General features: G+C 34.4%; 1 protein-coding gene across 2 annotated transcripts in view; it reads left to right on the top strand.

The window, feature by feature from the left end:
* The window catches only part of Smc5 (structural maintenance of chromosomes 5), a 103,483-nt gene that overhangs the window by 29,708 nt on the left and 53,392 nt on the right, over positions 1-20,383 (top strand). For both annotated transcript variants that reach the window (XM_027940149.2, XM_027940148.2), the window contains exons 4-9: positions 4,543-4,705; positions 5,631-5,765; positions 7,203-7,343; positions 8,719-8,880; positions 10,789-10,860; positions 19,686-19,941. In XM_027940149.2, coding sequence (XP_027795950.1) covers positions 4,543-4,705; positions 5,631-5,765; positions 7,203-7,343; positions 8,719-8,880; positions 10,789-10,860; positions 19,686-19,941 — 929 coding nt within the window. The remainder of the gene's footprint in view (positions 1-4,542; positions 4,706-5,630; positions 5,766-7,202; positions 7,344-8,718; positions 8,881-10,788; positions 10,861-19,685; positions 19,942-20,383) is intronic.

Below are 20,383 nucleotides of genomic sequence, written 5' to 3'. Positions count from 1 at the left end.
CTTCTGTTTGATCTAGTCTATTTGTAATATTCTCATTTGAGTTTTTGATTTGGTTTATGGTTTCCTGCATTTCTAGGATTACTGTTTGATTTTTTAAAAAAATCTCTATCTCGTGGTAGAGTTCATTTTTTGCTTCTTGAATCTGCTTATGCAATTCATTTTCAAAATATTCTTTCATTGTTTGGACTTGCTGTCTAATGATTTCTTTAAGATTCCATATTATTTGATTCTGGTATGCCTTGAGTTCTTTCTCTGTCCATTTTTCTGATGCCTCTAGGTTCTCCTGTAAATTTAAGTTGTCCTGCATTGTTTGTAATCCTTTTTTCCCTTGTTTTTTCATGGTGTTCACGTTACTTTCCAACTCTGTTTAACTGCTATGTTTCTGTTTTCTCGTATAAATTTGTTTTGGTTTTGTATATCTCTGTGGTCTCTCCTTTGTGGTGGGAGACTATGCCTAGAGATGTTGGGCTTTATTGTAATTTAAAGCTGATTCTCTCGATTCATAAAAGGCTTACGGATTCTGTAGGCATATAGTGATCTGTTGTTTGGTCTTAGGACTTTATGTTTAGGTTGGGTGCTATGATGGTATGAAGGTTAGTATGTCTTGGCTACTTTGGAAGATTGCTCTACTGAAGGGGGATATTAACAGGCGAATGGATCAGGGTATTTGGTAATAGCTAGGTATTTAGGAGCCCTATAGACAGCCTCAAAACAATCACCTATTTGCATTTAGAAAATTACCCGTAATGAAAGTCGTCATGCTTGGGATGAAAGTTAGGGGGAAGGGGAAGGAAGGAGTCCTTAAAGAGAAAGAGGGAGATAAAGATAGGTAGACTAGAGGAGAATGGAAAGAACAATAAAAATTGAAAAGGGAAAAGAAAGAAGGGAAAAAAAAGATAAATGAAGTCTTAGAGTTCTATTTTCTTCTCTTCCAGTAGGCGGATCTGTGCCCTCCGAGCCGACCTTCTGCCCTCTATGTGCCAGCAGCAATCCCAATAAGTCGACTCCTCTTCCCCTACTGGTCGTCTCTCTAGTCCTGTTAGTCCAGAGCTGTTTCTCTTCTCCGGCCCCTCCCCCTCTTCCTCCTGCCAGCCAGCCAGGCCCCGCTCTAAGGAGGCGATCTCCAAGGATCTGGTTACACTTGCAGCCTCACTGCGTGCCCTATTTCCTGAACTACTGAGCACTCTCTCTGTCATTCATCCAGACCCCAGGGTTGTGGAGGGGTGATCTGGGAACCCACAGTTTAATTTGTCCGGACCCCTTTGGTGGCCATGCCCCTGGGAACTGGCGGCTAAGGCCTTGGGTGTCGCCGCTGGTGGTAGGGGGAGTTGGGGGTCGGAAGTCCCCTCTGCTTCCCTAGGCCCCTACAGTCACACCCACGCTGCTGGTGGTAGGGGGAGTTGGGGGTCGGGAGTCCCCTCTGCTTCCCTAGGCCCCTATAGTCACGCCCATGGAGCTCTGGGGCGAGATTTTTGAGGTTTCCCACCTGTATGTATCTGGTGGGAGTGGGAGTCACACACCTGCTAAAGCCAATTCTGCTGGGAAGGGATCCTATCTGCCGAACTCTGGTGACATCAGCTCTCTGCTATGGCGGGCCCCAGACTCCTTGCCGGGGTGTCCAATGGGAGGGATGGGTCTGGCCTGTCTCTGGTCTGTCCTAGTCTCGGATTCAGTTCTGGTTTGCTTTTTCATGAAGGCTTGGTTAGCAGCCTCTTCATAGGGTCCCTCCACCCCGCAGTGCTGAACCGCCTCCTACTGTGCTGGTCGCCAGGCAGCGGCGGCACGGAGCAGCCCGGACCTCCAAGCTGCCGTGGCCGAAATTCACCCGTCTGGGGCAAGCTGTCACCTCCAATAATCCCTAATTCCCCAGCAGGTCTCACTTCAGCAGAATTTTGCTGGGAGTTTCTCAGCAGATAGAATCTAAACGTTCTAATGCATCTCTCTGTCCACGTGGTTGAGGAGGTACTGAAAGTGCTGCCTCCCCGCCCGCCGCCATGTTGAGTACTACTTATTTATTTTTGATATCAGGAATTGAACCCAGGGGAGCTTAACCACTGAGCTATAATCCAGCCCTTTTATTTTTTTATTTTGTTGAGGGTCCTGGCTGAAGCTAGTCTGGAACTTAAAATCCTCCTGCCTCAGCCTCCCGAGTTGCTGGCCACAGTCACAGGAAACCAAGGAGCTAAAACTCCAAACCTCAGTTCTTGTGTTCCCACACAAAAAAATTTAAAGTCAGACACCAAAAGCCATGTAAGAGAACTTTATTATAAGTGACAATAGAATGGAAGTGAAGGTGAAAATAAAGTGAAAGCAAAGTAAGGCTCAAACAGAGAAAGACAAAATAGACAATGCTGTCACCAAATTATTACTGTTTGGCGTTTATCAGAACTGGGGACACTTTTGTACTCTTTGCCAATCAGGTGTTCAACATCTCTTTCACATCAGGTGGGTCAACAGCTGGTCAGAAGTTACCTCAGTGCACCTGTGTCCACTAAAGAAACTCCCACCCTACCATCCCCCCCCATCCCGCTTCTGAACTGTAGGAGACATTTGGCACCATAACTTAGTTTTATCTTGACCCTGTTGAGAGTTAGTCCCTTAAATCCTTCTTTCATGAGCCCTCCAACCCCCATTGTAGCTCTTTTACTTTTATCTGTTTGTTCTCAAGATTTGTGTACTAATGTTTTTCGGCAGGTTGTGTGCAACAAATTATTTACTCATCTGTCTTGGCAGTAACTTAATGAAAACTTTAAGAATAACTTAAAGTAAACCTGTGACCTTGACATACATGTTACAGCTCATTGCTAGCTATTACCTAACACTACCACACCTGACAAGTTTCTTAAATCTATGGCTTTGTGTCTTACTTCAGTTTTGGAAAGTTCTTATCTCTTCACATATTGCCACTGACCCATTTTCTTTGCCCATCCTTTTTTAGAAATTTTATCAAATCATTAGATTTTCTTAGTCATCTGTATCTCTTATATATCTTATACATCTTTTATATTTTTCATCTTTATGATTTTGCTTTCTATAATTTATGCTTGTTCTTGGTGCTTTGTTTTCTTGTGTCTGTGTTTCCAATGAGCTGCTTTGTTTTTAAACCTTTATCTGTGCTAATTCTTTGAGGATGAAGTAAATTCCTACAGAAGGAATTTTTACCAAAGAGTATTGGATGCTTTCAATCCAGGATCATAATATATTGAATTCTCAGCTCAAGAGGTTTTGAACTTTGTAGGTAGATTATGTAACTTAAAGATACAAACACAAACATGTTTGAAGCTAACTTGTGGCTAGTGATTCTCAGGGAGACCTTTTGTTTGTTTCTTGGATCAAGCCATAGATGAGACAGTCAGTTTTGCCTTGCTGTCCCTACTGGTGGTGTTGGTGGGGATGAAGAAGTTGTTTATCCTTCTACTGAGGAAGGGTAGCTTCTTGGGGGTGGTTTTCTATAACACTCTGAACATTGGGTAGCTTTGCACTTTGTCTGCAGTCCCTCTGCCAGGAGATCATGCAAATAAACCCTCACGGTCACCTAGTTGGGTAGTTGCCCTCAAGGTGAAGATCAATTTCATTTTTTCACTCTGGTTTTCCATTTGCTTTAATATCTTGGCCAGAACTCCTTACTTTCATGCTAACTGATAAATGCATTTATGAAGATAGTTTATTCATTCTTTTAGTTGTTTATAGTAGGAAAATCAGTAAGGGTACTTCATTAGACATTCTGCTGGAAATTAAGATTTAAAACTAGTATTTTTGAAGTTCTAAAATTTTAGTGTTTGAAGTATTCTGATTACAATCTAATCTATATAGACAACATTTATAAATTATTATCATTTAGCCATTAGATACCAATAATTTATCTTTTTACCACATGCTGCTGATTCCCAGTGAAGAAGATGGATGAATAGATGGGAGGTGTGGAGCAGTAGTACCTCTAAAAGCAAGAAATAAGTAAATACCCTTCTTTCCGATTCTATGTTGCTTAATGTTCTTTGTAGCCTTGTAATATAATTCCCTCTGAATTCAGAGAAGAGTACATGGTGAAGAAGCCATGAGCTACCTGTATGGGCAGGCTAATTTTGATTTCTGGTAATGCTCATGTAAGAGTCAGTATTCATTTTTAACATTTTCCAACTAGGGAATATTTCAAGGTTTAACTGTTATGCTTTTATATATATCGGCCCATTTTGAAATGCAGTCAATGCATGTGATAAAAGAATAGCATAACTATTTTTAAAGGATAAATAACTCTAGATATGCAACTCCTCTGGTAGTGTTTGTGAATTAATATTGAATTTTAATTTTGTTTTGCTAAAAATTTAAATTGTTGACTAAGTAGTAATTGACACGTGGCCAGTTATGGTTTTACTACTAATAAAATGTCAAGATTTCCTTATTGGGAGGGGTCAAAATATCAGAAGAAATTTAAAAAATCATAATAATCCTTTATGGTACCTTTGGTGAACAAGAGTGTCGGAAATTTTATTTCTTAAATAATGCATTTTGATAATAAATATTTAAAAATTATTCTTTCATCAGGTTCAGGACTTCTGGAAATCTTATAATCACCCGTGAGATTGATGTGGCAAAAAATCAGTCCTTTTGGTTCATCAACAAAAAATCTACAACCCAGAAAGTGGTTGAAGAACAAGTTGCAGCCTTAAATATTCAAGTGGGCAATCTTTGCCAGTTTCTACCTCAGGTATGGTAGAAGTAAATGTAAAAATGGGGAAGTTTTGTTTCTAGTATTTACTGTTTATGCCATATGAGAATAGAAATATTTTCCAAGAGATATTATAATGATTATCATTTACATTGAACACATAGTACTTTTAATACTAATAGTTCTTTGTGAAAGAACTCTTACCACTTGTAGTATAATGTTATTAATTTCAGTTAATAAAAAACATCTCAGTTGCTCAGTCACTTTAGTTTAAGTGTATTATTTTTAAGTACAGAGTAGTTTCAGTAGCTTTGTGCTTCATTTGCGGAACCTAAATTTTGTCAGTAAACAGCTTTTTAATCAAGGTGTTTGGATAAATATTGAATATACTAAAACTCTTGTATGTGTACCTTCTAAAATCTTGTTATATATTAAATTTATTTAAGAATTAAAAATCCTGATAATGGATGTTAAATACCTTTTATATTTGTCTTTGAATGCTGTTTAATGACAGCATTATTCATTTTCTTCAGAAACATAATGGTTTAATTAAATAAGTCCAACTTAAGTAAAAACTTAAAATCTGAAAGTTTTTTTCATTTATCAGCTCATGTCAGACTATCTCAAAAGTAGATATTTGAAATTGCCTTTTTTTTTTTTTAAACTTGGAACATTCCATCTGATATGTGAATAGTGATCACTTCAGTCCAGGAGACTATTTTCTCTTTTATCCATAATCTGTTTATGATCCATGTAATTTCAACCTATAAATTATTGACATAGAAATGTTTTAAAAGTTACCAAAAAGATGATCATTTCTGCTGTGTTGTCTTTATTAAAGAATAATATATAACGTGTTTATGAGACTCATATCTCAAAGTTTTAAGTGTAATCACAGAATAAAACACATTTTAAAGATATTTATAAATTATCAAGTTGCTGATATTTAATGTTTATGCTCTAGGACAAAGTAGGAGAATTTGCAAAACTCAGCAAAATAGAACTGCTTGAAGCTACTGAGAAGTCAATTGGTCCTCCAGAAATGCACAGGTATCACTGTGAACTCAAAAACTTCAGGGAGAAAGAAAAACAGCTGGAGGTATTTATAAATATACAACTCATGTCTGTTGTCCCTTATTGATTTCTATGTTATGAACTGTAAAAGAGTAAGTAATAGTTCTGTTCATTAATTGAATTCATATTTGTGATTTTTTTTTAACCCAGGATAATGACATCAGTTAAATGACAAAAAAGGAGAATGGATTTGATATTGTAAAGTTTGACAATTTGAAGACTTGTTTTCATTCAAGCTGTTGTCCAAACATTAATGTGTTCTGAGTATTCACTCTCTGCTGACAAAACACACTTAAATATTAATTTCATAACAGTCTAAGATGTATTTTCATTTAGGAATAAAAGTTTGAAAAATTTAACAGCAGTACTTGTTATTGAGTTTTTAAGAAACCAGTAGCACCATTTTGGATTTTTCCCTCAGGAAATCGTGATATTTTGTCATTGAGTCAGTACCTACTAAATATCTTGTCAGGAACCATGAAAGTTTTTAGGTAATACAGCAAATGTAAATGTTGTATTTAATATAACACCTCTGTCGAACCAGCTTTCTCTGTATTTTTTATCAGCTACATAAAGGTAGACTTTATAAGAGAACTAAATATTTAGTTGCAGTGTTAAGTATTTTCATCTTTAAGAAATTTATAAATAAAAATATCCTTTATGGCATAATATTTGTAAAGGTATTTTATTTAATAGATCTTTAGCCATATCCCTTCATCTAAAATAAATAAATACATTTTCATAATGAGAACTCTTATAAACAGACACTTTCTGTTCAAATATAACTGTCTGTACTTGGTAATATGTATTTATTGTAGTAAAATGGTTTTTTTTTTTTTTGCACAAATTAAGAGGGAATGACCAAAGGAGCTGTTTTGAGTTTTTTATAATTATTTTACCCTACTTGAGATACTCCTTCAATTCTTTTACCTTTTTTCACATCAGTCTACTACTCCCACCTGAAATACTCCTCTAACTTACCATCTTTTGAGAGAAAAGTGATCATATATTCTACCATGTTCTGAGTGCATCTTTGTATTTGTTAATTCACAGTATAAAGCTGATAGTTTGAGCATCCCTAATCCAAAATTTGAATGCTGCAAATTCAAGGCTTTTTGAGTGTCATATTGGTTCTCAGAAAACTTCAGATTTTGGAGTATTGAATTTTGGGTTTTGGGATTAGCGATGCTTAATTGGTAACATCTATGCAGATATTTCAAAATCTGAAAATTATGAAATCAAACACTTCTGGCTCCAATCATTTTGTATAAGGAATACTCAAACATGTATTAAGTGAATTGTTTCTACCCCTGAAGTAGATGAGACAGATAGCTCTTACAAAGCGCCTGCAAAATTCTTTATTGTGAAATTTTGCTGGCATTATTTTTCATTGTTAAAAGATTTGACCTGTTGTCATTTTTTTTTTCATTTAAACTGATTGTTCAACAAATATTTATTTTAGACTTCTTACAAAGAAAAAACTGAATATCTAGAGAAAATGGTTCAGAGGAATGAAAGATACAAACAAGATGTCGAGAGGTTCTATGAAAGGAAACGACACTTAGATTTAATTGAGATGCTTGAAGCAAAACGGCCATGGGTGGTAAGTCTTAATTATTACAGAGGCAAAATAGGTGAATCTTTAAGTAGTGGAATAGTTATAAAGAATGCATTAATTATGTGTTCAAATTATTTTTTGCTTTATATAGTATACATATTACAATTTCTACCTCTCTTACTCTTTATAATATAGATGTGTGCTAGTTGTTTTATAACAAATCGTCAGTTGAGTCAGTATTAATTCTTTCAGATTTTGGTCCATGAAAGCTAGTTCTTTGATATTTTCAAAATGTTAGATCTAAAAAGACTTATGTAGGTCAAAACATTAAATCTTTGAATGTTCTTAGGTCATTAAGAACTTACTTGAGATATGCCACTGATAAAAAATTCAGCTACAAATGTAGCTGAAATATCTTAACTAAAGTTCTCTACTCATGTTTCATAATTTTCCTGAGGCTACTGTGTTTTTTCTAATCACAGTGTGATATATTTCATACCTAAGTCTACATTATGGGCTAAAGATTAATGTTCCTCCATAGGTGGAACAAAATAAGTAAGGAAAGTTTCCTAGTGTTTTTTCAGAAGTTAGATTGGAAATAATATTAGATTTTTTTAAAAGTGAGCCGCATATGGTGGTGTACACCTGTAATACCAGTGGTTTGGGAGGTTGAAGCAGGAAGATTGCAAGTTCAAAGCCAGTCTCAATAATTTAGTGAGGCCCTAAGCAATTTAGTTAGACCGTTTCAAAATAAAATGTAAATAAAAGATGGAGATGTGGCTTAGTGGTTAAGCACCCTTGGGTTCAATCCCTGGTACGCCCCCCGCCCCCCAAAAGAAGTGACTTAGATTATAAACAATAATATGATTGTATTTGTGGTATCACTCCCCTGCATTTCATAATTCCATTATTCTTAATTTTTTTCCTTTATTTTCTTCTTCTTGACTGCATTTTCCCTGTGTCTATTATTTTTCTTTCTCTGACATTATCTTCTGAAGTCTTAGTTTCCCCAGTCTTTTTAAAAATTTTCTTCTTTTTTTATTTACTCTAATGAATATTTGTGTTCTTCTGTATATACTGTATTAGCACTCCACTTATAAATTTACTCACCAAATATTTATTAATTCTTGTGACATGAAGAGTGTCATTTTTACCCAGCTAGCTAGCAACATGCTTCTTTTCATTTTTCTTTGACCTATTTTCCTTTTGTAATTTTCTTTCATTTTTACCTTTCAGAATTGTTTCTTTTGTTTCTTTATATATCGCTAAATCCTTTCTTACCTGAGAGATTAGAGGAAAATCTTATTTTAGTGACAAAATATATTTTTTAGATTTTTTTTCTGCCTGTACTTTGATTTTAGAATATGTATTGGTTTAAGCTGATTAGTGCATTAACTTTATTTCTTGAATTATTTGCAAGGAATATGAAAATGTTCGTCAGGAATATGAAGAAGTAAAACTAGCCCGTGACCAAATGAAGGAAGAGGTCAGAAAACTTAAAGAAGGACAGATTCCTATGACACGTCGGATTGAGGAAATTGAAAGGCAACGCCATAATTTGGAGGCTCTAATCAAAGAAAAGGTACTTTGCTTATTCAGTTTTGCATTATCTGAATTTTATTTTAGCAAATATTTTCAGCTATTTCAAAGTATTTTCTAATTTACTTGTAAATTTTATTACTTTGTTTCTTTAACTAAGAGTTACTATAGGGCTTTCAAGAGCTTGTTACTGTTGAAGGATTGCTACTTTATAGAAATTCCAAGGTATAAAAAGAGAAAAATAAAATCTGATTGTTTTAATTACAAAATGATTTATAATAGTATTTCTAGAAACATTGAACTCCTTTTGTGAATTTGTTTTCTCTGCTTTGTAATTATACACCCTTTTGGAGGAAAATGATACAGAAAATCTGTTATTTGTTGGAGTAAATAATATAGTCATTACTTGTGTTTTAAAAGTATAACCTTTATGGTCATGACTTTTAACCTTTAAAGGAACTTTGGGGTCAGAGATTATTTTGAGAATGGTTTAAATTCCTGCTTTCCAAATGTATTACTCTTCCCTTATCTCAGGGGGTATATGTTCCAAGACTTCACTTTGAATGCCTGAAAGTGCAAATAGTACTGAACCCTATTGATCATTTCAAATTTGAGAGCAAGAAAGGATTATAGATACTTTTATCTAGAAAAATATTCTCACTTCATAGTTAAGGATACTAAATCTCAAAGATAACATGTCTTCTTAAAGAATTTAGAACTAATAAATATCAGTCAGTGTCATGTTTGTGGTGATTGGTTATAGTTAGGGTGTGTGTATTAATCAGCTTTTTGTCACTGTGACCAAAATACATGACACAAAACAACTTGGAGGAGAAAAGATTTATTTTGACCCACAATTTCGGAGATTTCAGTCCATGGTTGGCCTGTTTCTTTGCCTTTGGCCAGAGGTGAGAGAACATCATGGCAGAAGAGGGTATGACTAAGGAAAGCCACTCAACTTTTGACAGCAAGGAACCATAGAGAGGTGGAGAGCAAGGAAAGGCCCACAGATAAGCTATGGTCCCAGGGCACATCCCTCAGTGATTTACTTTCAACCATGCCCTACCTGCCTAAGTTTCCACCTCCTCCCAGTAGTTCATTCATAATATTAACCTATCAAATGGATTAATCTACTGATGAAATTATATGGTTCTTATGATCCAACCACTTCCTAAAAGCCCCACTGGACATTACTGTTTGGGGGATCAAGTCTTGAACACATGAGCTTTTGGGAGACATTCCACATCTAAACCATACACTTGGGTTTATAATTGTTTTGGGTTTTTTGTTGTTGTTGTTGTTTGTTTGTTTGTTTGTTTGTTTTGGTTCCAGAATTGATGTTTCTACTAAATTTTTTTTATAGTGAAAAAAACGTGGACAGTAAATTCCAAGTCTCTAAAGTATCATATTTAAAACCCTTGTTTCACTTATCTTTTATAACAGAAACCTAGCTATTGAGACATTGTCATTATCTCTTTGCCTAATTTGTTTTTGTAGAAATCTATATAGCCTAATGTTTTAAAATTATTTTCCTGAAGAAGTGCTCTTGGATTCTGAGTTGGCACATTAAATCAGTCTACATTTTTTTCTCACACATGCTAGGCAAGTGCTCTACCACTGAGCTACATTCCCAACCCTTTTATTTGGAGATAGCTTTGCACTCAATTTTTATCATTCTTTTTCCGCGTCCCAAGTAGCTGGGATTACCAGTGTGTACCACCATATCTGGCCTGTTAAGTATGTATGCATATTCTCTAGCTATTTTTAATATTGTTTGGAATAACCTTTTGTAGATTTCTATACTGTTTATATATGTTGTGATATTATGAATTTGAAATAAATAAATTGAGAAAGTACTGTTGTAGGTTAACTCATATAACATTATTTGGATGGGTAGAGCCACATGCTGATTTGAGTTTTTAATTACCTTTTCCCCTCCTGGTTCTTACAGGCAACAGACATTAAAGAGACATCTCAAAAATGCAAACAGAAACAAGATGTTATAGAAAGGAAAGATAAACATGTAAGATATCCTGTTGAAATTGTTATTTCCTTAATTTGCCCTTACTTTTATGTTCAGATCTGGATAATGAGTCAAACTTTTCCTTGATTTTTTTTTCTTCCTTTCCTTCCTTCCTCCCTTCTTTCCTTCCTTCCTTCCAGTGGTAGAACTGAGAATTGAATCCAGGAATGCTCTACTACTTAGCTACATCCTTATTTTGAGGCAGGATCTCACTAAATTGCCTAAGCTGGTCACGAGCCTTCTGCCTCAGCTTCTTAAGTCCAGTTGCTGGGATCACAGGTGTGCTCCAGGACTAGAGTCAGATTCTTGTTTGGGAGTTGTCCAGGATCCTCCTCAATCTCTATTTCTTATGTTAATCTGTAAAGGAAATTTAAGATTTCTTACGTTAATCTGAGGAAAACAGATTTGGAAGCATAGTAGTTGAGCGGAATATAATTGTAAAATTCCTCAGAACTACTCATTTGACTATATCTCACATATACTGATATTTTCTTTTAGTTTTAGATTTTATAATTTTCATAAAACATTTTTATTCAGATGAGCTTACTTTGACGTTCTTATTATATTAGTTTCTACAGATAGGGCTTTTTTTGTTTGTTCGGTTTTGTGGTTTTTTGGAGGGCACTGGGGATTAAACCCAGGACCTGACATTTGTTAGCACAGGCTTTACCATTGAGCTACACCCTTAACCCTTCATATAAGGAATTTTAAGCTTTCTTTTTCTTTCTTTTCTTTTTTTTTTTCCAATTAGAGTTCTAGTTATACTCCTTTATACTCAAGGGTACTCAACCACTGAGCCATATCCCCAGCCCTATTTTGTATTTTATTTAGAGACAGGGTCTCACTGAGTTGCGTAGGGCCTCACTAAGTTGCTGAGGCTGGCTTTGATCCTCCTGTCTGAGCCTCCAGAGCTGCTAGGATTGCAGGCATATGCTGCCATACCTGGCGACTTTAGAATTTTTTGACACATCTTTTGGGCTTTTATTTTATATTTGATTTTTATACATGCTCCAAATATATTTGAGAAGAATTTGCTTTCTATCTTTGGTTGTGGAGATACACGTATATATACACTTATATGAGTAGGCTTTCTGCGATATTATTCAAATGGTCTACGTACTTTTTTACTTACTTGATATATCCATTTTTAAAATTAGGGCTTTATAGTCATACATAGTAGTTGGGTTCATCCTGACAGACTCAGACGTGCATGGAATTTGATTTTAGTTCATGATCCCTCCCTTTTATCTTTACCTTTTTTTTCCAACTTTCCTCTCCTATTCTCCTTTCTCTACTACACTTTCTTTAACTCATCTATTTATTTATATTCAATTAGTTCTTCCTACGTATGCATAAAGGTGAAGTTCCTTGCGGTATTTTTATATATGCAGATAACATAATTTTTTAAGAATTCATTCTGCATTGTCCCCCATACCTATTTCTCTCTCTGCCTCTCCGTCTCTTCTTCCTATATTACTGATCTTCCCTTTGTTACCCAATCCCTCCATCTGCCTTTCCTCTATTTTACTCTAGCTTCGGCATATGAGAGAAAACATTAGACCTTTGAGTTTCTGAATTTGGCTTATTTCACTTAGCATGATATTCTCCATTTACTGGCAAATGCCATATTTTGCTCTTTTTTATGGCTGAGTGGAAATCTGTTGTATGTATATAACCAATTTCTTAATCCATTCATTTATTAATGGGCATCTGAGTTGATTCTATATTCAGCTATTGTGAATTGTGCTGCTGTAAACATTGAGATACTTGTATCACTATAGTATGCTGATTGTAGATCTTTGGGGAAAATACCAAGGAGTAGGATAACTGGATTATATGCTGGTTTCATCCCTAGTTTTTTGAGGAATCTCCATACTGCTTTCCAAAGTGGTTGTACCAGTAGTCTACAGCCTCACAAGTGTGCCTTTCCCCCCCATGACCTCAACAGCATTTATTGTTGTTTGTGTTCTTGATAATTGCCATTCTGATTGGAATGAGATGAAATCTTAGTGTAGTTTTGTTTGCATTTCCCTGATTGCTAGAAATATTGAGCATTTTTTTCCTATATATTTGTTGGTCATTTGTGTTTCTTATTTTGAGAAGTTTCTGTTTAGTTTTTTTGCCCATTTATTGATTGGGTTGTTTCTTTTTTGTGTTTAAGTTTTTTGAGTTCTTTGCATATTCTGGATATTAACCCCCTATCTGGATATTAACCCCCATTCTGTAGGCTGATATATCCTCCTCATAATTATATTAATTGTATTTTGCTACATATATATATATATATGTATGTATATATACATACATATATATATAAAATATTACAGCAGTTGTCTTTCATATCAGGTAGAAGGGAAAAAAAGTTACAAATTACAAAATACACTTATACTGTCCTTTTACTTTTACCCATGTAATTACCTTTACCAGTGCTCTTGATTCCTTTGTGCAGGTTATTGTCAGGTAAGGATGCAGCAGAGGAAAGCTGCTCAACTCATGACTGCTGGGAATCAGAGAGCCTGAGAAGCTAGGGACAAAATATAATCCCCAAGGGCACTTCCCCAGTTACCTGTTTCCTCTAGCCACACCCATTTGTCTAAGGTTACCATCTAGTAATCCATTGAATAGATTAATCCCTTGATTAGATCACAGCTCATATCTAATCACTTTATCTCTGTGCATTCTTGCATTACCTCATGAGCTTTTTGAGGACATCTCATATCTGAACCATAATACTCAGGAACTTTTCTGTTGACTTTTTTCCCCAGAATGTAGACCATATTTTCTTATTTGTTTGTGTTAAAATTTTTTGGTTAAAACTAGTCAGTTTCAATAACAGTGTAGCAACTCTTATAATCATCTCTCCTTCCCAGTCCCAAGCCTTGATATTCTTTATGTTTTAGTGATTTCCTGATTCTTTGAAGTTTGTATTCTTCATTATATGTGACTACCAAAGCCAGTGCTCATTTAACTTAGTGGTTCCCAAGCTGGGCATTGCCCTTACTTGTCATTGAAATCTAGTCATTTTGTTTGAATGAATGTTCCTTAGATTGTTAAATTTTGGCTAATTTTCACTGCTAGTCCCAGCTATGTCCCTGACTTTACTTTCTAATTGCACAGAGCCTCAAGGTGAAACAGGTGAGAGCTTAGGGCCTTCTCAGGTCTTTTAGAGCATGTATAGTTCTACTCATATACATGGCCTTTTGGATTCCCAGAAGCATCCAAAACTTTGATTGGACATCTCATACCCCAGTTTTTCCTTTGAAGATTTTTGTTGAGCTTATTGTCTGCTGCAACTGTTATAAATTATCCCTCTTCAGGCAGCTCTGATGATAAATGATTCCTGCTGATTGTTTTTGACAAATGTGTTCAGGGGAAATTTAAGATTGTAGTGAGTGAACTGAGTTGGGTCAATGAAGACAAGCCTTGCCAAATCAGTTTTTCTGGGAAACTGCCATACAGAGCAGAAAATGACATTTCTATGAGAATGAAGATTTAAGAGTTCTTAACTTATTCACACCTTTCTATTGTCTTTAATGCTGCTAGTTTTCACTGTGGTTCTAGGCTGTTGGTTTTTAAGACTATCACAGAAATAGGGAGAAGGATTTGAGAATAGGACATGTGTAAAATTCCACAAAGCTTCCTGTTATGGAGACTCAAACATTTTCTTAAGTAAATACTTCTGGATTGCTACAAGCATTTGGTTAAATTTCAGAATTCTAAAAAAGTTAATGTGACAGTTTTTGTCCTTGTGCATGCATTGCTTTTATGGAGGAGAGGATTTTAAAAGTTCACCATTTCTGATGAAATCCAAATCTTTTCTATATCTACAGAAAAATGTTGCTGGACTTTTATTAATTAGGAATTGCATTAAGTAGTTGGAGAATGACCTTGATTTCTTTTGTCAGCATTGTGTAGTTTTCAGCATACAAGTCATCTTGTGTTTTTTTTTTTTAAACCTTAGTCTCTTTTCTCTCTCTCTGGTAAATTTCTTGATTTTCTACATCATGTCGTGTGCAGATATGGATAGCCTTCTTTCTGATTTGTTTCCTTTTCTTGACTTACTGCTAGAGTAGAACTCCTATCACTGTATTGAATAAGAGTGGTGAATGGGGACATCCTTACCTCATTATTTTTTTTCTTCCCCCACATCCTCATTCTTGATCTTTGAATGAAAGCATTCAGTTTTTCACCATTAAGTACGTTAGTTTTAAGTTTTTAGTTTTTTATAGATGCTTTTTTTGGTCAGATTCAGAAGATCCTTTGTTTGAGAATTTTTATTTATTTATTTATTTTTGATGGTGGGAATTTGAACCCAGTGCCCCATGCAAACCAGGCAAGCACTTTTACTGCTGAGCCACATCCCCAGCCCCTGTTTGAGAATTTTAATCTTCATTTTTGATAAAAATGCTTTGCTACATATATTGATATGATTGTATAATTTTTTCTTTAACCTATTAATATGATAGATCAGCATTGATTTTGAACATCAAATCAACCTTACATCCCTGAAATACCCCACTTGATTGTGGTATATAAATGTAAGTTCTTTTTACATATAAATATATTGCAAACATTTTGTTAAAGAGTTCTTGCTTCTGTATCTGAGGGATTTTGTTCTGTAGTTTTCTTATGGTGCTTTATCTGCTTTTGATATTAAGGTAATAGCTAGCTTCATAAAATGAATTGGGAAGTAATCCCTCCTCTTCTGTTTTCTGGATGAGATTGTGTAGAATTGTTAATTTTTTTTTTTTTTTTGAACACTTTGTATAATTCTCAAGTGACACTAGCTGGGCCTAGAGATTTCTTTGGGGGAAGTTTTAAGATTTTGAGTTCAGTTTCCTTAGTAGTTTTCGGGTTATCCAGATAATTATTTCATATTAGTTGAGTTATGATAGTTTGTGTTTTATAAGAAATTGGTTTATTTTGTCTCATTTGTCAAATTTGTATGTATAAATTCTCCTATGCTTTTGGTAAGTATAGATAATTGTGATATTTCTATTTCATTCCATGGGAAGTTTGTTTCTTTTGACATTTTCCCCCCCTTCTCTCCTTTTTTAGTCATTCTTGCTAGAGGTGTGTTAACTTTATTGATTTTTTTTTTTTAAGAAAACAGTTCTTTTTACATTACTTTCTGTTTTATTATTTTCAAATTTTGTTGTTATCCTTTGTTGTTTTCTTTCTTCTGCTTGATATGGGTTTATTTTGGTGTTCTATTCTAGGTTTATAAGATAGAGCTTGGTTTATTTATTTGAGAATTTTACCCTGTACATTGTTTTTGTCTTTCTTTCCTTTTTCTTTTTGTTTGTGTAGACGGTCTCACTATCTTGTCCAGGCTAGACTTGAAACTGAGATCCTTCTGCCTCAGCCTCCCAAGTAGCTTAGATTACTGATGTACACCACCAGGCCCAGCTGAGTTATAAACTGTTTATAGCTCTCAGAGCTATAAATTTTTCTCTCATTACTGCTTTAGCTGTGGTGCAATTTTTGATATGCTATATTTTTATTTTTATTCAATGTAGTGTGTTTTTTTTTTTTTTTTTTTTCATTTTTCCTTAGATTACAGTTTAACCATTCAACCTTTATATATATTTAAGTGCTTTGGGGGTATTACCAATAAAGTTGCTGTGTATATTCTTGTATATCATTTTGTATGCATGTGCTTTTATTTTTCTTGTGTAATTTCCTGAGAGCACAGTATCATAAATTCCTTTTAATTAAAAAAAAAATTACCAAACTGTTTTCCCAGTGATTGTTAATAATTAATTTTAATTATGATTGATAAAAGCTGACTTGCAATGACAGGCTTTTTTTTTTTTTTTCCTAAATGGTCTGTCATAAATAATTTGAGAAACACTGGTCTGGAGTTGCCTTGGAGGGGTTAGATTTAGGTAGCTACAGGGACTGTCCTTACATTTTATAAGATAAAACATAGTAAAGTCGAATGTAGCTAAAGTGTAGGTTTGAAAGAAGGAAGAATTCTTGATTTTAATTATTCTATTAATGGAATATGAGATGAGGTCATGAGCTAAGTAGAGGAAGGCAGCAGTAATAGATTGACAGGAGGAAGAGATATGAATTTATATTGGAATGAGGGCACAAATTTATTAGAGAATTTTGTTATTGATAGTTTTGACATCTTGTTTAAATTTTATTATTATAAATTAAAAGACCAGTTTTTTATTTTTTCCAGTAGTTCAGTTGCTTAGATATAGAAAGATAAAGCTAATATAATTAGGTTTAATTAATACTAGGTTTTTTCCCTGGCCAGTGTGACATAGGAATGGAGGATTCAGGGGTCTTTGCAGTGGAGTGGTTGTAGTGCTCTTTGAGGAAATAAATGAAGGAGAGTTGTATTGTGAAAAGGTAGTACATCAGTAGATTGTAGGACCTTGTGGGGGCCAAGGGATAACTGGAATAAGAATGTCAGATGAATTGGATGGAGGGAAAGGAAATGATTATCAAACAGTAGGATTATGAAAATATGGTCTTCAGAAGTAGTGTGATTTACATGATCTACAATATAAGTAGAAAATGACTGAAGTTGCAGAAGTAAGGGAACAAAGACCAAAAAGTTAGATTGGTTTTCTGTGTTTAGGTTGAAATCACATGACAGGCATAATGATAAATTAAATAGAGGAAGATGGTAAATCAAAGTCATCTGATAAATGAATAATATCAGGGAGTAATATGAGGGGGAGATGGTTAACATAGTAATAAGGATAATGGGTGGCAAAGTCTGATTCCAGGTCTTCAGAGGAACTAAAGTGGGGCTCAGTTAAAGGAGGAAGGAGTGTCATGACAATGAGGACACCTCCATTTCTGAGTCCTGAAGTGTAGTAGGGTTATAGCAAGTCACCACTTAATAGAACTCTAGGGAGAAGTATTTTGGAAATAACAGTTTTCAGTTAGAATAAGATACATTTGGAGAAATTGAAGATATTGATCAGTATGGCAGTAGTGTCCCATTGAAGATGGGTGACCTAAAAGGTTTAGACTTTGCTCAAACTAAACATGGGTAGTCATGGTAGGACTAATGTGATTAGTCATGGTAGTTTCTTGGATGAGGGTGGCAAGTGAGTTAAGAGTTCAAAACTTAGCCCAAAGGTAAGAAAGGTCAAAGTGAAAAACCAACCCAGTGATTTTTTTTTTTTTTTTCAGGAGCTGAGTGGTTTCTGTTGTACTGGAAGTAGAAAGCATGTATATTTAAATTGTGTGTGTCTTGCTCCTTTTTCATGAACTTAAACTTTTTCATGCCTAGTAATTCTTATTTCTGTACTTGTCTTCTGTGACATGCCCATTTATTCTTCTGAAGGCCTGGGACTTCATGGGTTTCCAGGCTGAACACTGGAGCTTCTTGTCTACTTCCTCCTTTCAGGTTCTTTAAACATTGTTAATTTTCAATGACAGGTGTCTTAATTTTTTTCATGTTTTCTCTCATTCTCTGTTTGGTAAGGGTGAAAGAATTTTAGCATGTGTTTTGTTCATTGTCATAATACTACCAAGATAAATTTTAGAAAGGAAACATTTATATCATTCCAAATTTCCAACAATAGGGAATATAATAAAGTGTAGTATGTCCATATAACAGGACATCATGTAGGTGTTCAAATTTTATTTTGCAGGAACATGGGTACTAAGAAACTGCTCTCGGTAAATTTTTATTGGTGCCCTTTAATTTTTAAAATGTGTTTTATGACATTTATAGGTTGTTAATAAAATGTAAAAATTTAAGTTTGATTAGATTTTGAGTGATTTTTATTTGTAAAGTCTCTATTTTTCATATTTTTGTAATGAATATGTTAACTTTTATAATGAAAAGGAGGAAATAAGTGATTTAGAAATAAAGTCAACTAATAATAGATGGTGTAATATATGAACCTTGAATATTTATTAATAGAGAATTCTCCTTATAAAAAAATCAATTAGATATGTAAGTGTACATTTGTTTGTGTGTCTTACAGAAAATGGTAACTCTTTGGTTTAGATAAAAAAAAAATTCCTTTGATGTCAGGTGGCAACCTGTGCGTCTGGCTTTTAAAAAATAATTTACATTATGAACCAAAACTTCAAGTGTAAAGACTGATTAAAAGCCAGGCATGATGGTGCACATCTGTAGACCCAATTATTTTGGAGGATGAGACCCTTTCTCAAAATAAAAAACATCAAGAACTATGTATACAATTCAGTGGTAGAGTACTTCTAGCATGTGCGAGGCCTTGAGTTCAATCCTCAGTACTACAAAGAAAAAAAAAATTTAAATCTCACAGTATTAACTTGAAGTATAGGTAGAAAATAATTTTGTTCAAAAAAAAATATTGTGGTTTGAAATTATAATTGACTTATAATCATTTGTATTATTTATTGAAACTTGTATATTATACAGCATAACAATTTTGGTTGTATGATGTATAGTATATATTCACTTTAACTATTTAGAAATTTAGCTTTTTATTTTGTTTATTCAGCAAAAATAATTTACATTGTGTGTAAATTATTATGTGTGTAATTTCATACTAAGTACAATTCTTGGTATTTGGGATATGTTAGTGAACAAATCAAGATAGGTAGTCTGGTAGAACTGGCAATCTGCTAGTCTAATTCTAGTAGGATTCCTTGTAGAGAGAAAAAAAACTCCATGTTCTTAGTTTGGTGTTTTTTGTTTTTTCTTGTGGTGCTAGTGGTGGGACCTGGGGCCTCAGCATGGTGAGCAAGTGCTCTATCACTGAGTCATATCCTCAACCCCATGTAAAACTTCAGTATTAAGAAAGCCTTATAAATCAGGAGAAAAAGCAATCTTAGGTACTGACCTACTTTTGTTTTATTAGATTGAGGAACTTCAGCAGGCTCTAACAGTAAAACAAAATGAAGAACAAGACAGACAGAGGAGAATAAGTAATACCCGCAAAATGATAGAGGATTTGCAAAATGAATTAAAGACCACAGAAAACTGTGAGAATCTTCAGCCTCAGATTGATGCCATTACAAATGATCTGAGACGAGTTCAAGATGAAAAGGCATTATGTGAAGGCGAGATAATTGATAAACGGAGAGAGAGGGAAACTCTAGAGAAAGAGAAAAAGAGTAAGTTTCTTAAAATGGGGATTCATCTCTGACAATGGCCTTTCTTCTTCCCTGATACTCATTTCTTTAAACTGTGCAAGTTTCCTTGCTGGGCAAACTTAGTTCAGTTCTTCCAACTTGTGCCCTATTACCTATATTTGTCTTATATGTGATTTGCCTCTGGTTGATCATTATTTTATGTCTAATTACAACAATTGAATTAATTTTCTAAAAATGCTTAACTTTATTTTCTTTACTGAGTAACTTAATATTACTCAGATCAAATTTAAGCTCTTTATCCTACACTTTGTAACCATTAGCTTTGGTCGTTCAAACCTGTCTAGTTTCATGTTTGCTTTTCTTTCCTGTAGACCATGTGGATAAATTGGTAGCATTATTTGGATGGAGATCTTATATTCTTTCTGTTCACTGTATATGACTAATACCAGTGGGGGGAAATAAA

The sequence above is a fragment of the Marmota flaviventris genome, chromosome 13 (assembly GCF_047511675.1).
Source record: "Marmota flaviventris isolate mMarFla1 chromosome 13, mMarFla1.hap1, whole genome shotgun sequence".
Lineage (NCBI taxonomy): Eukaryota > Metazoa > Chordata > Mammalia > Rodentia > Sciuridae > Marmota > Marmota flaviventris.
Note: the sequence above shows the minus strand (reverse complement) of the source record. Positions and strands in the feature narration are given on the sequence as shown.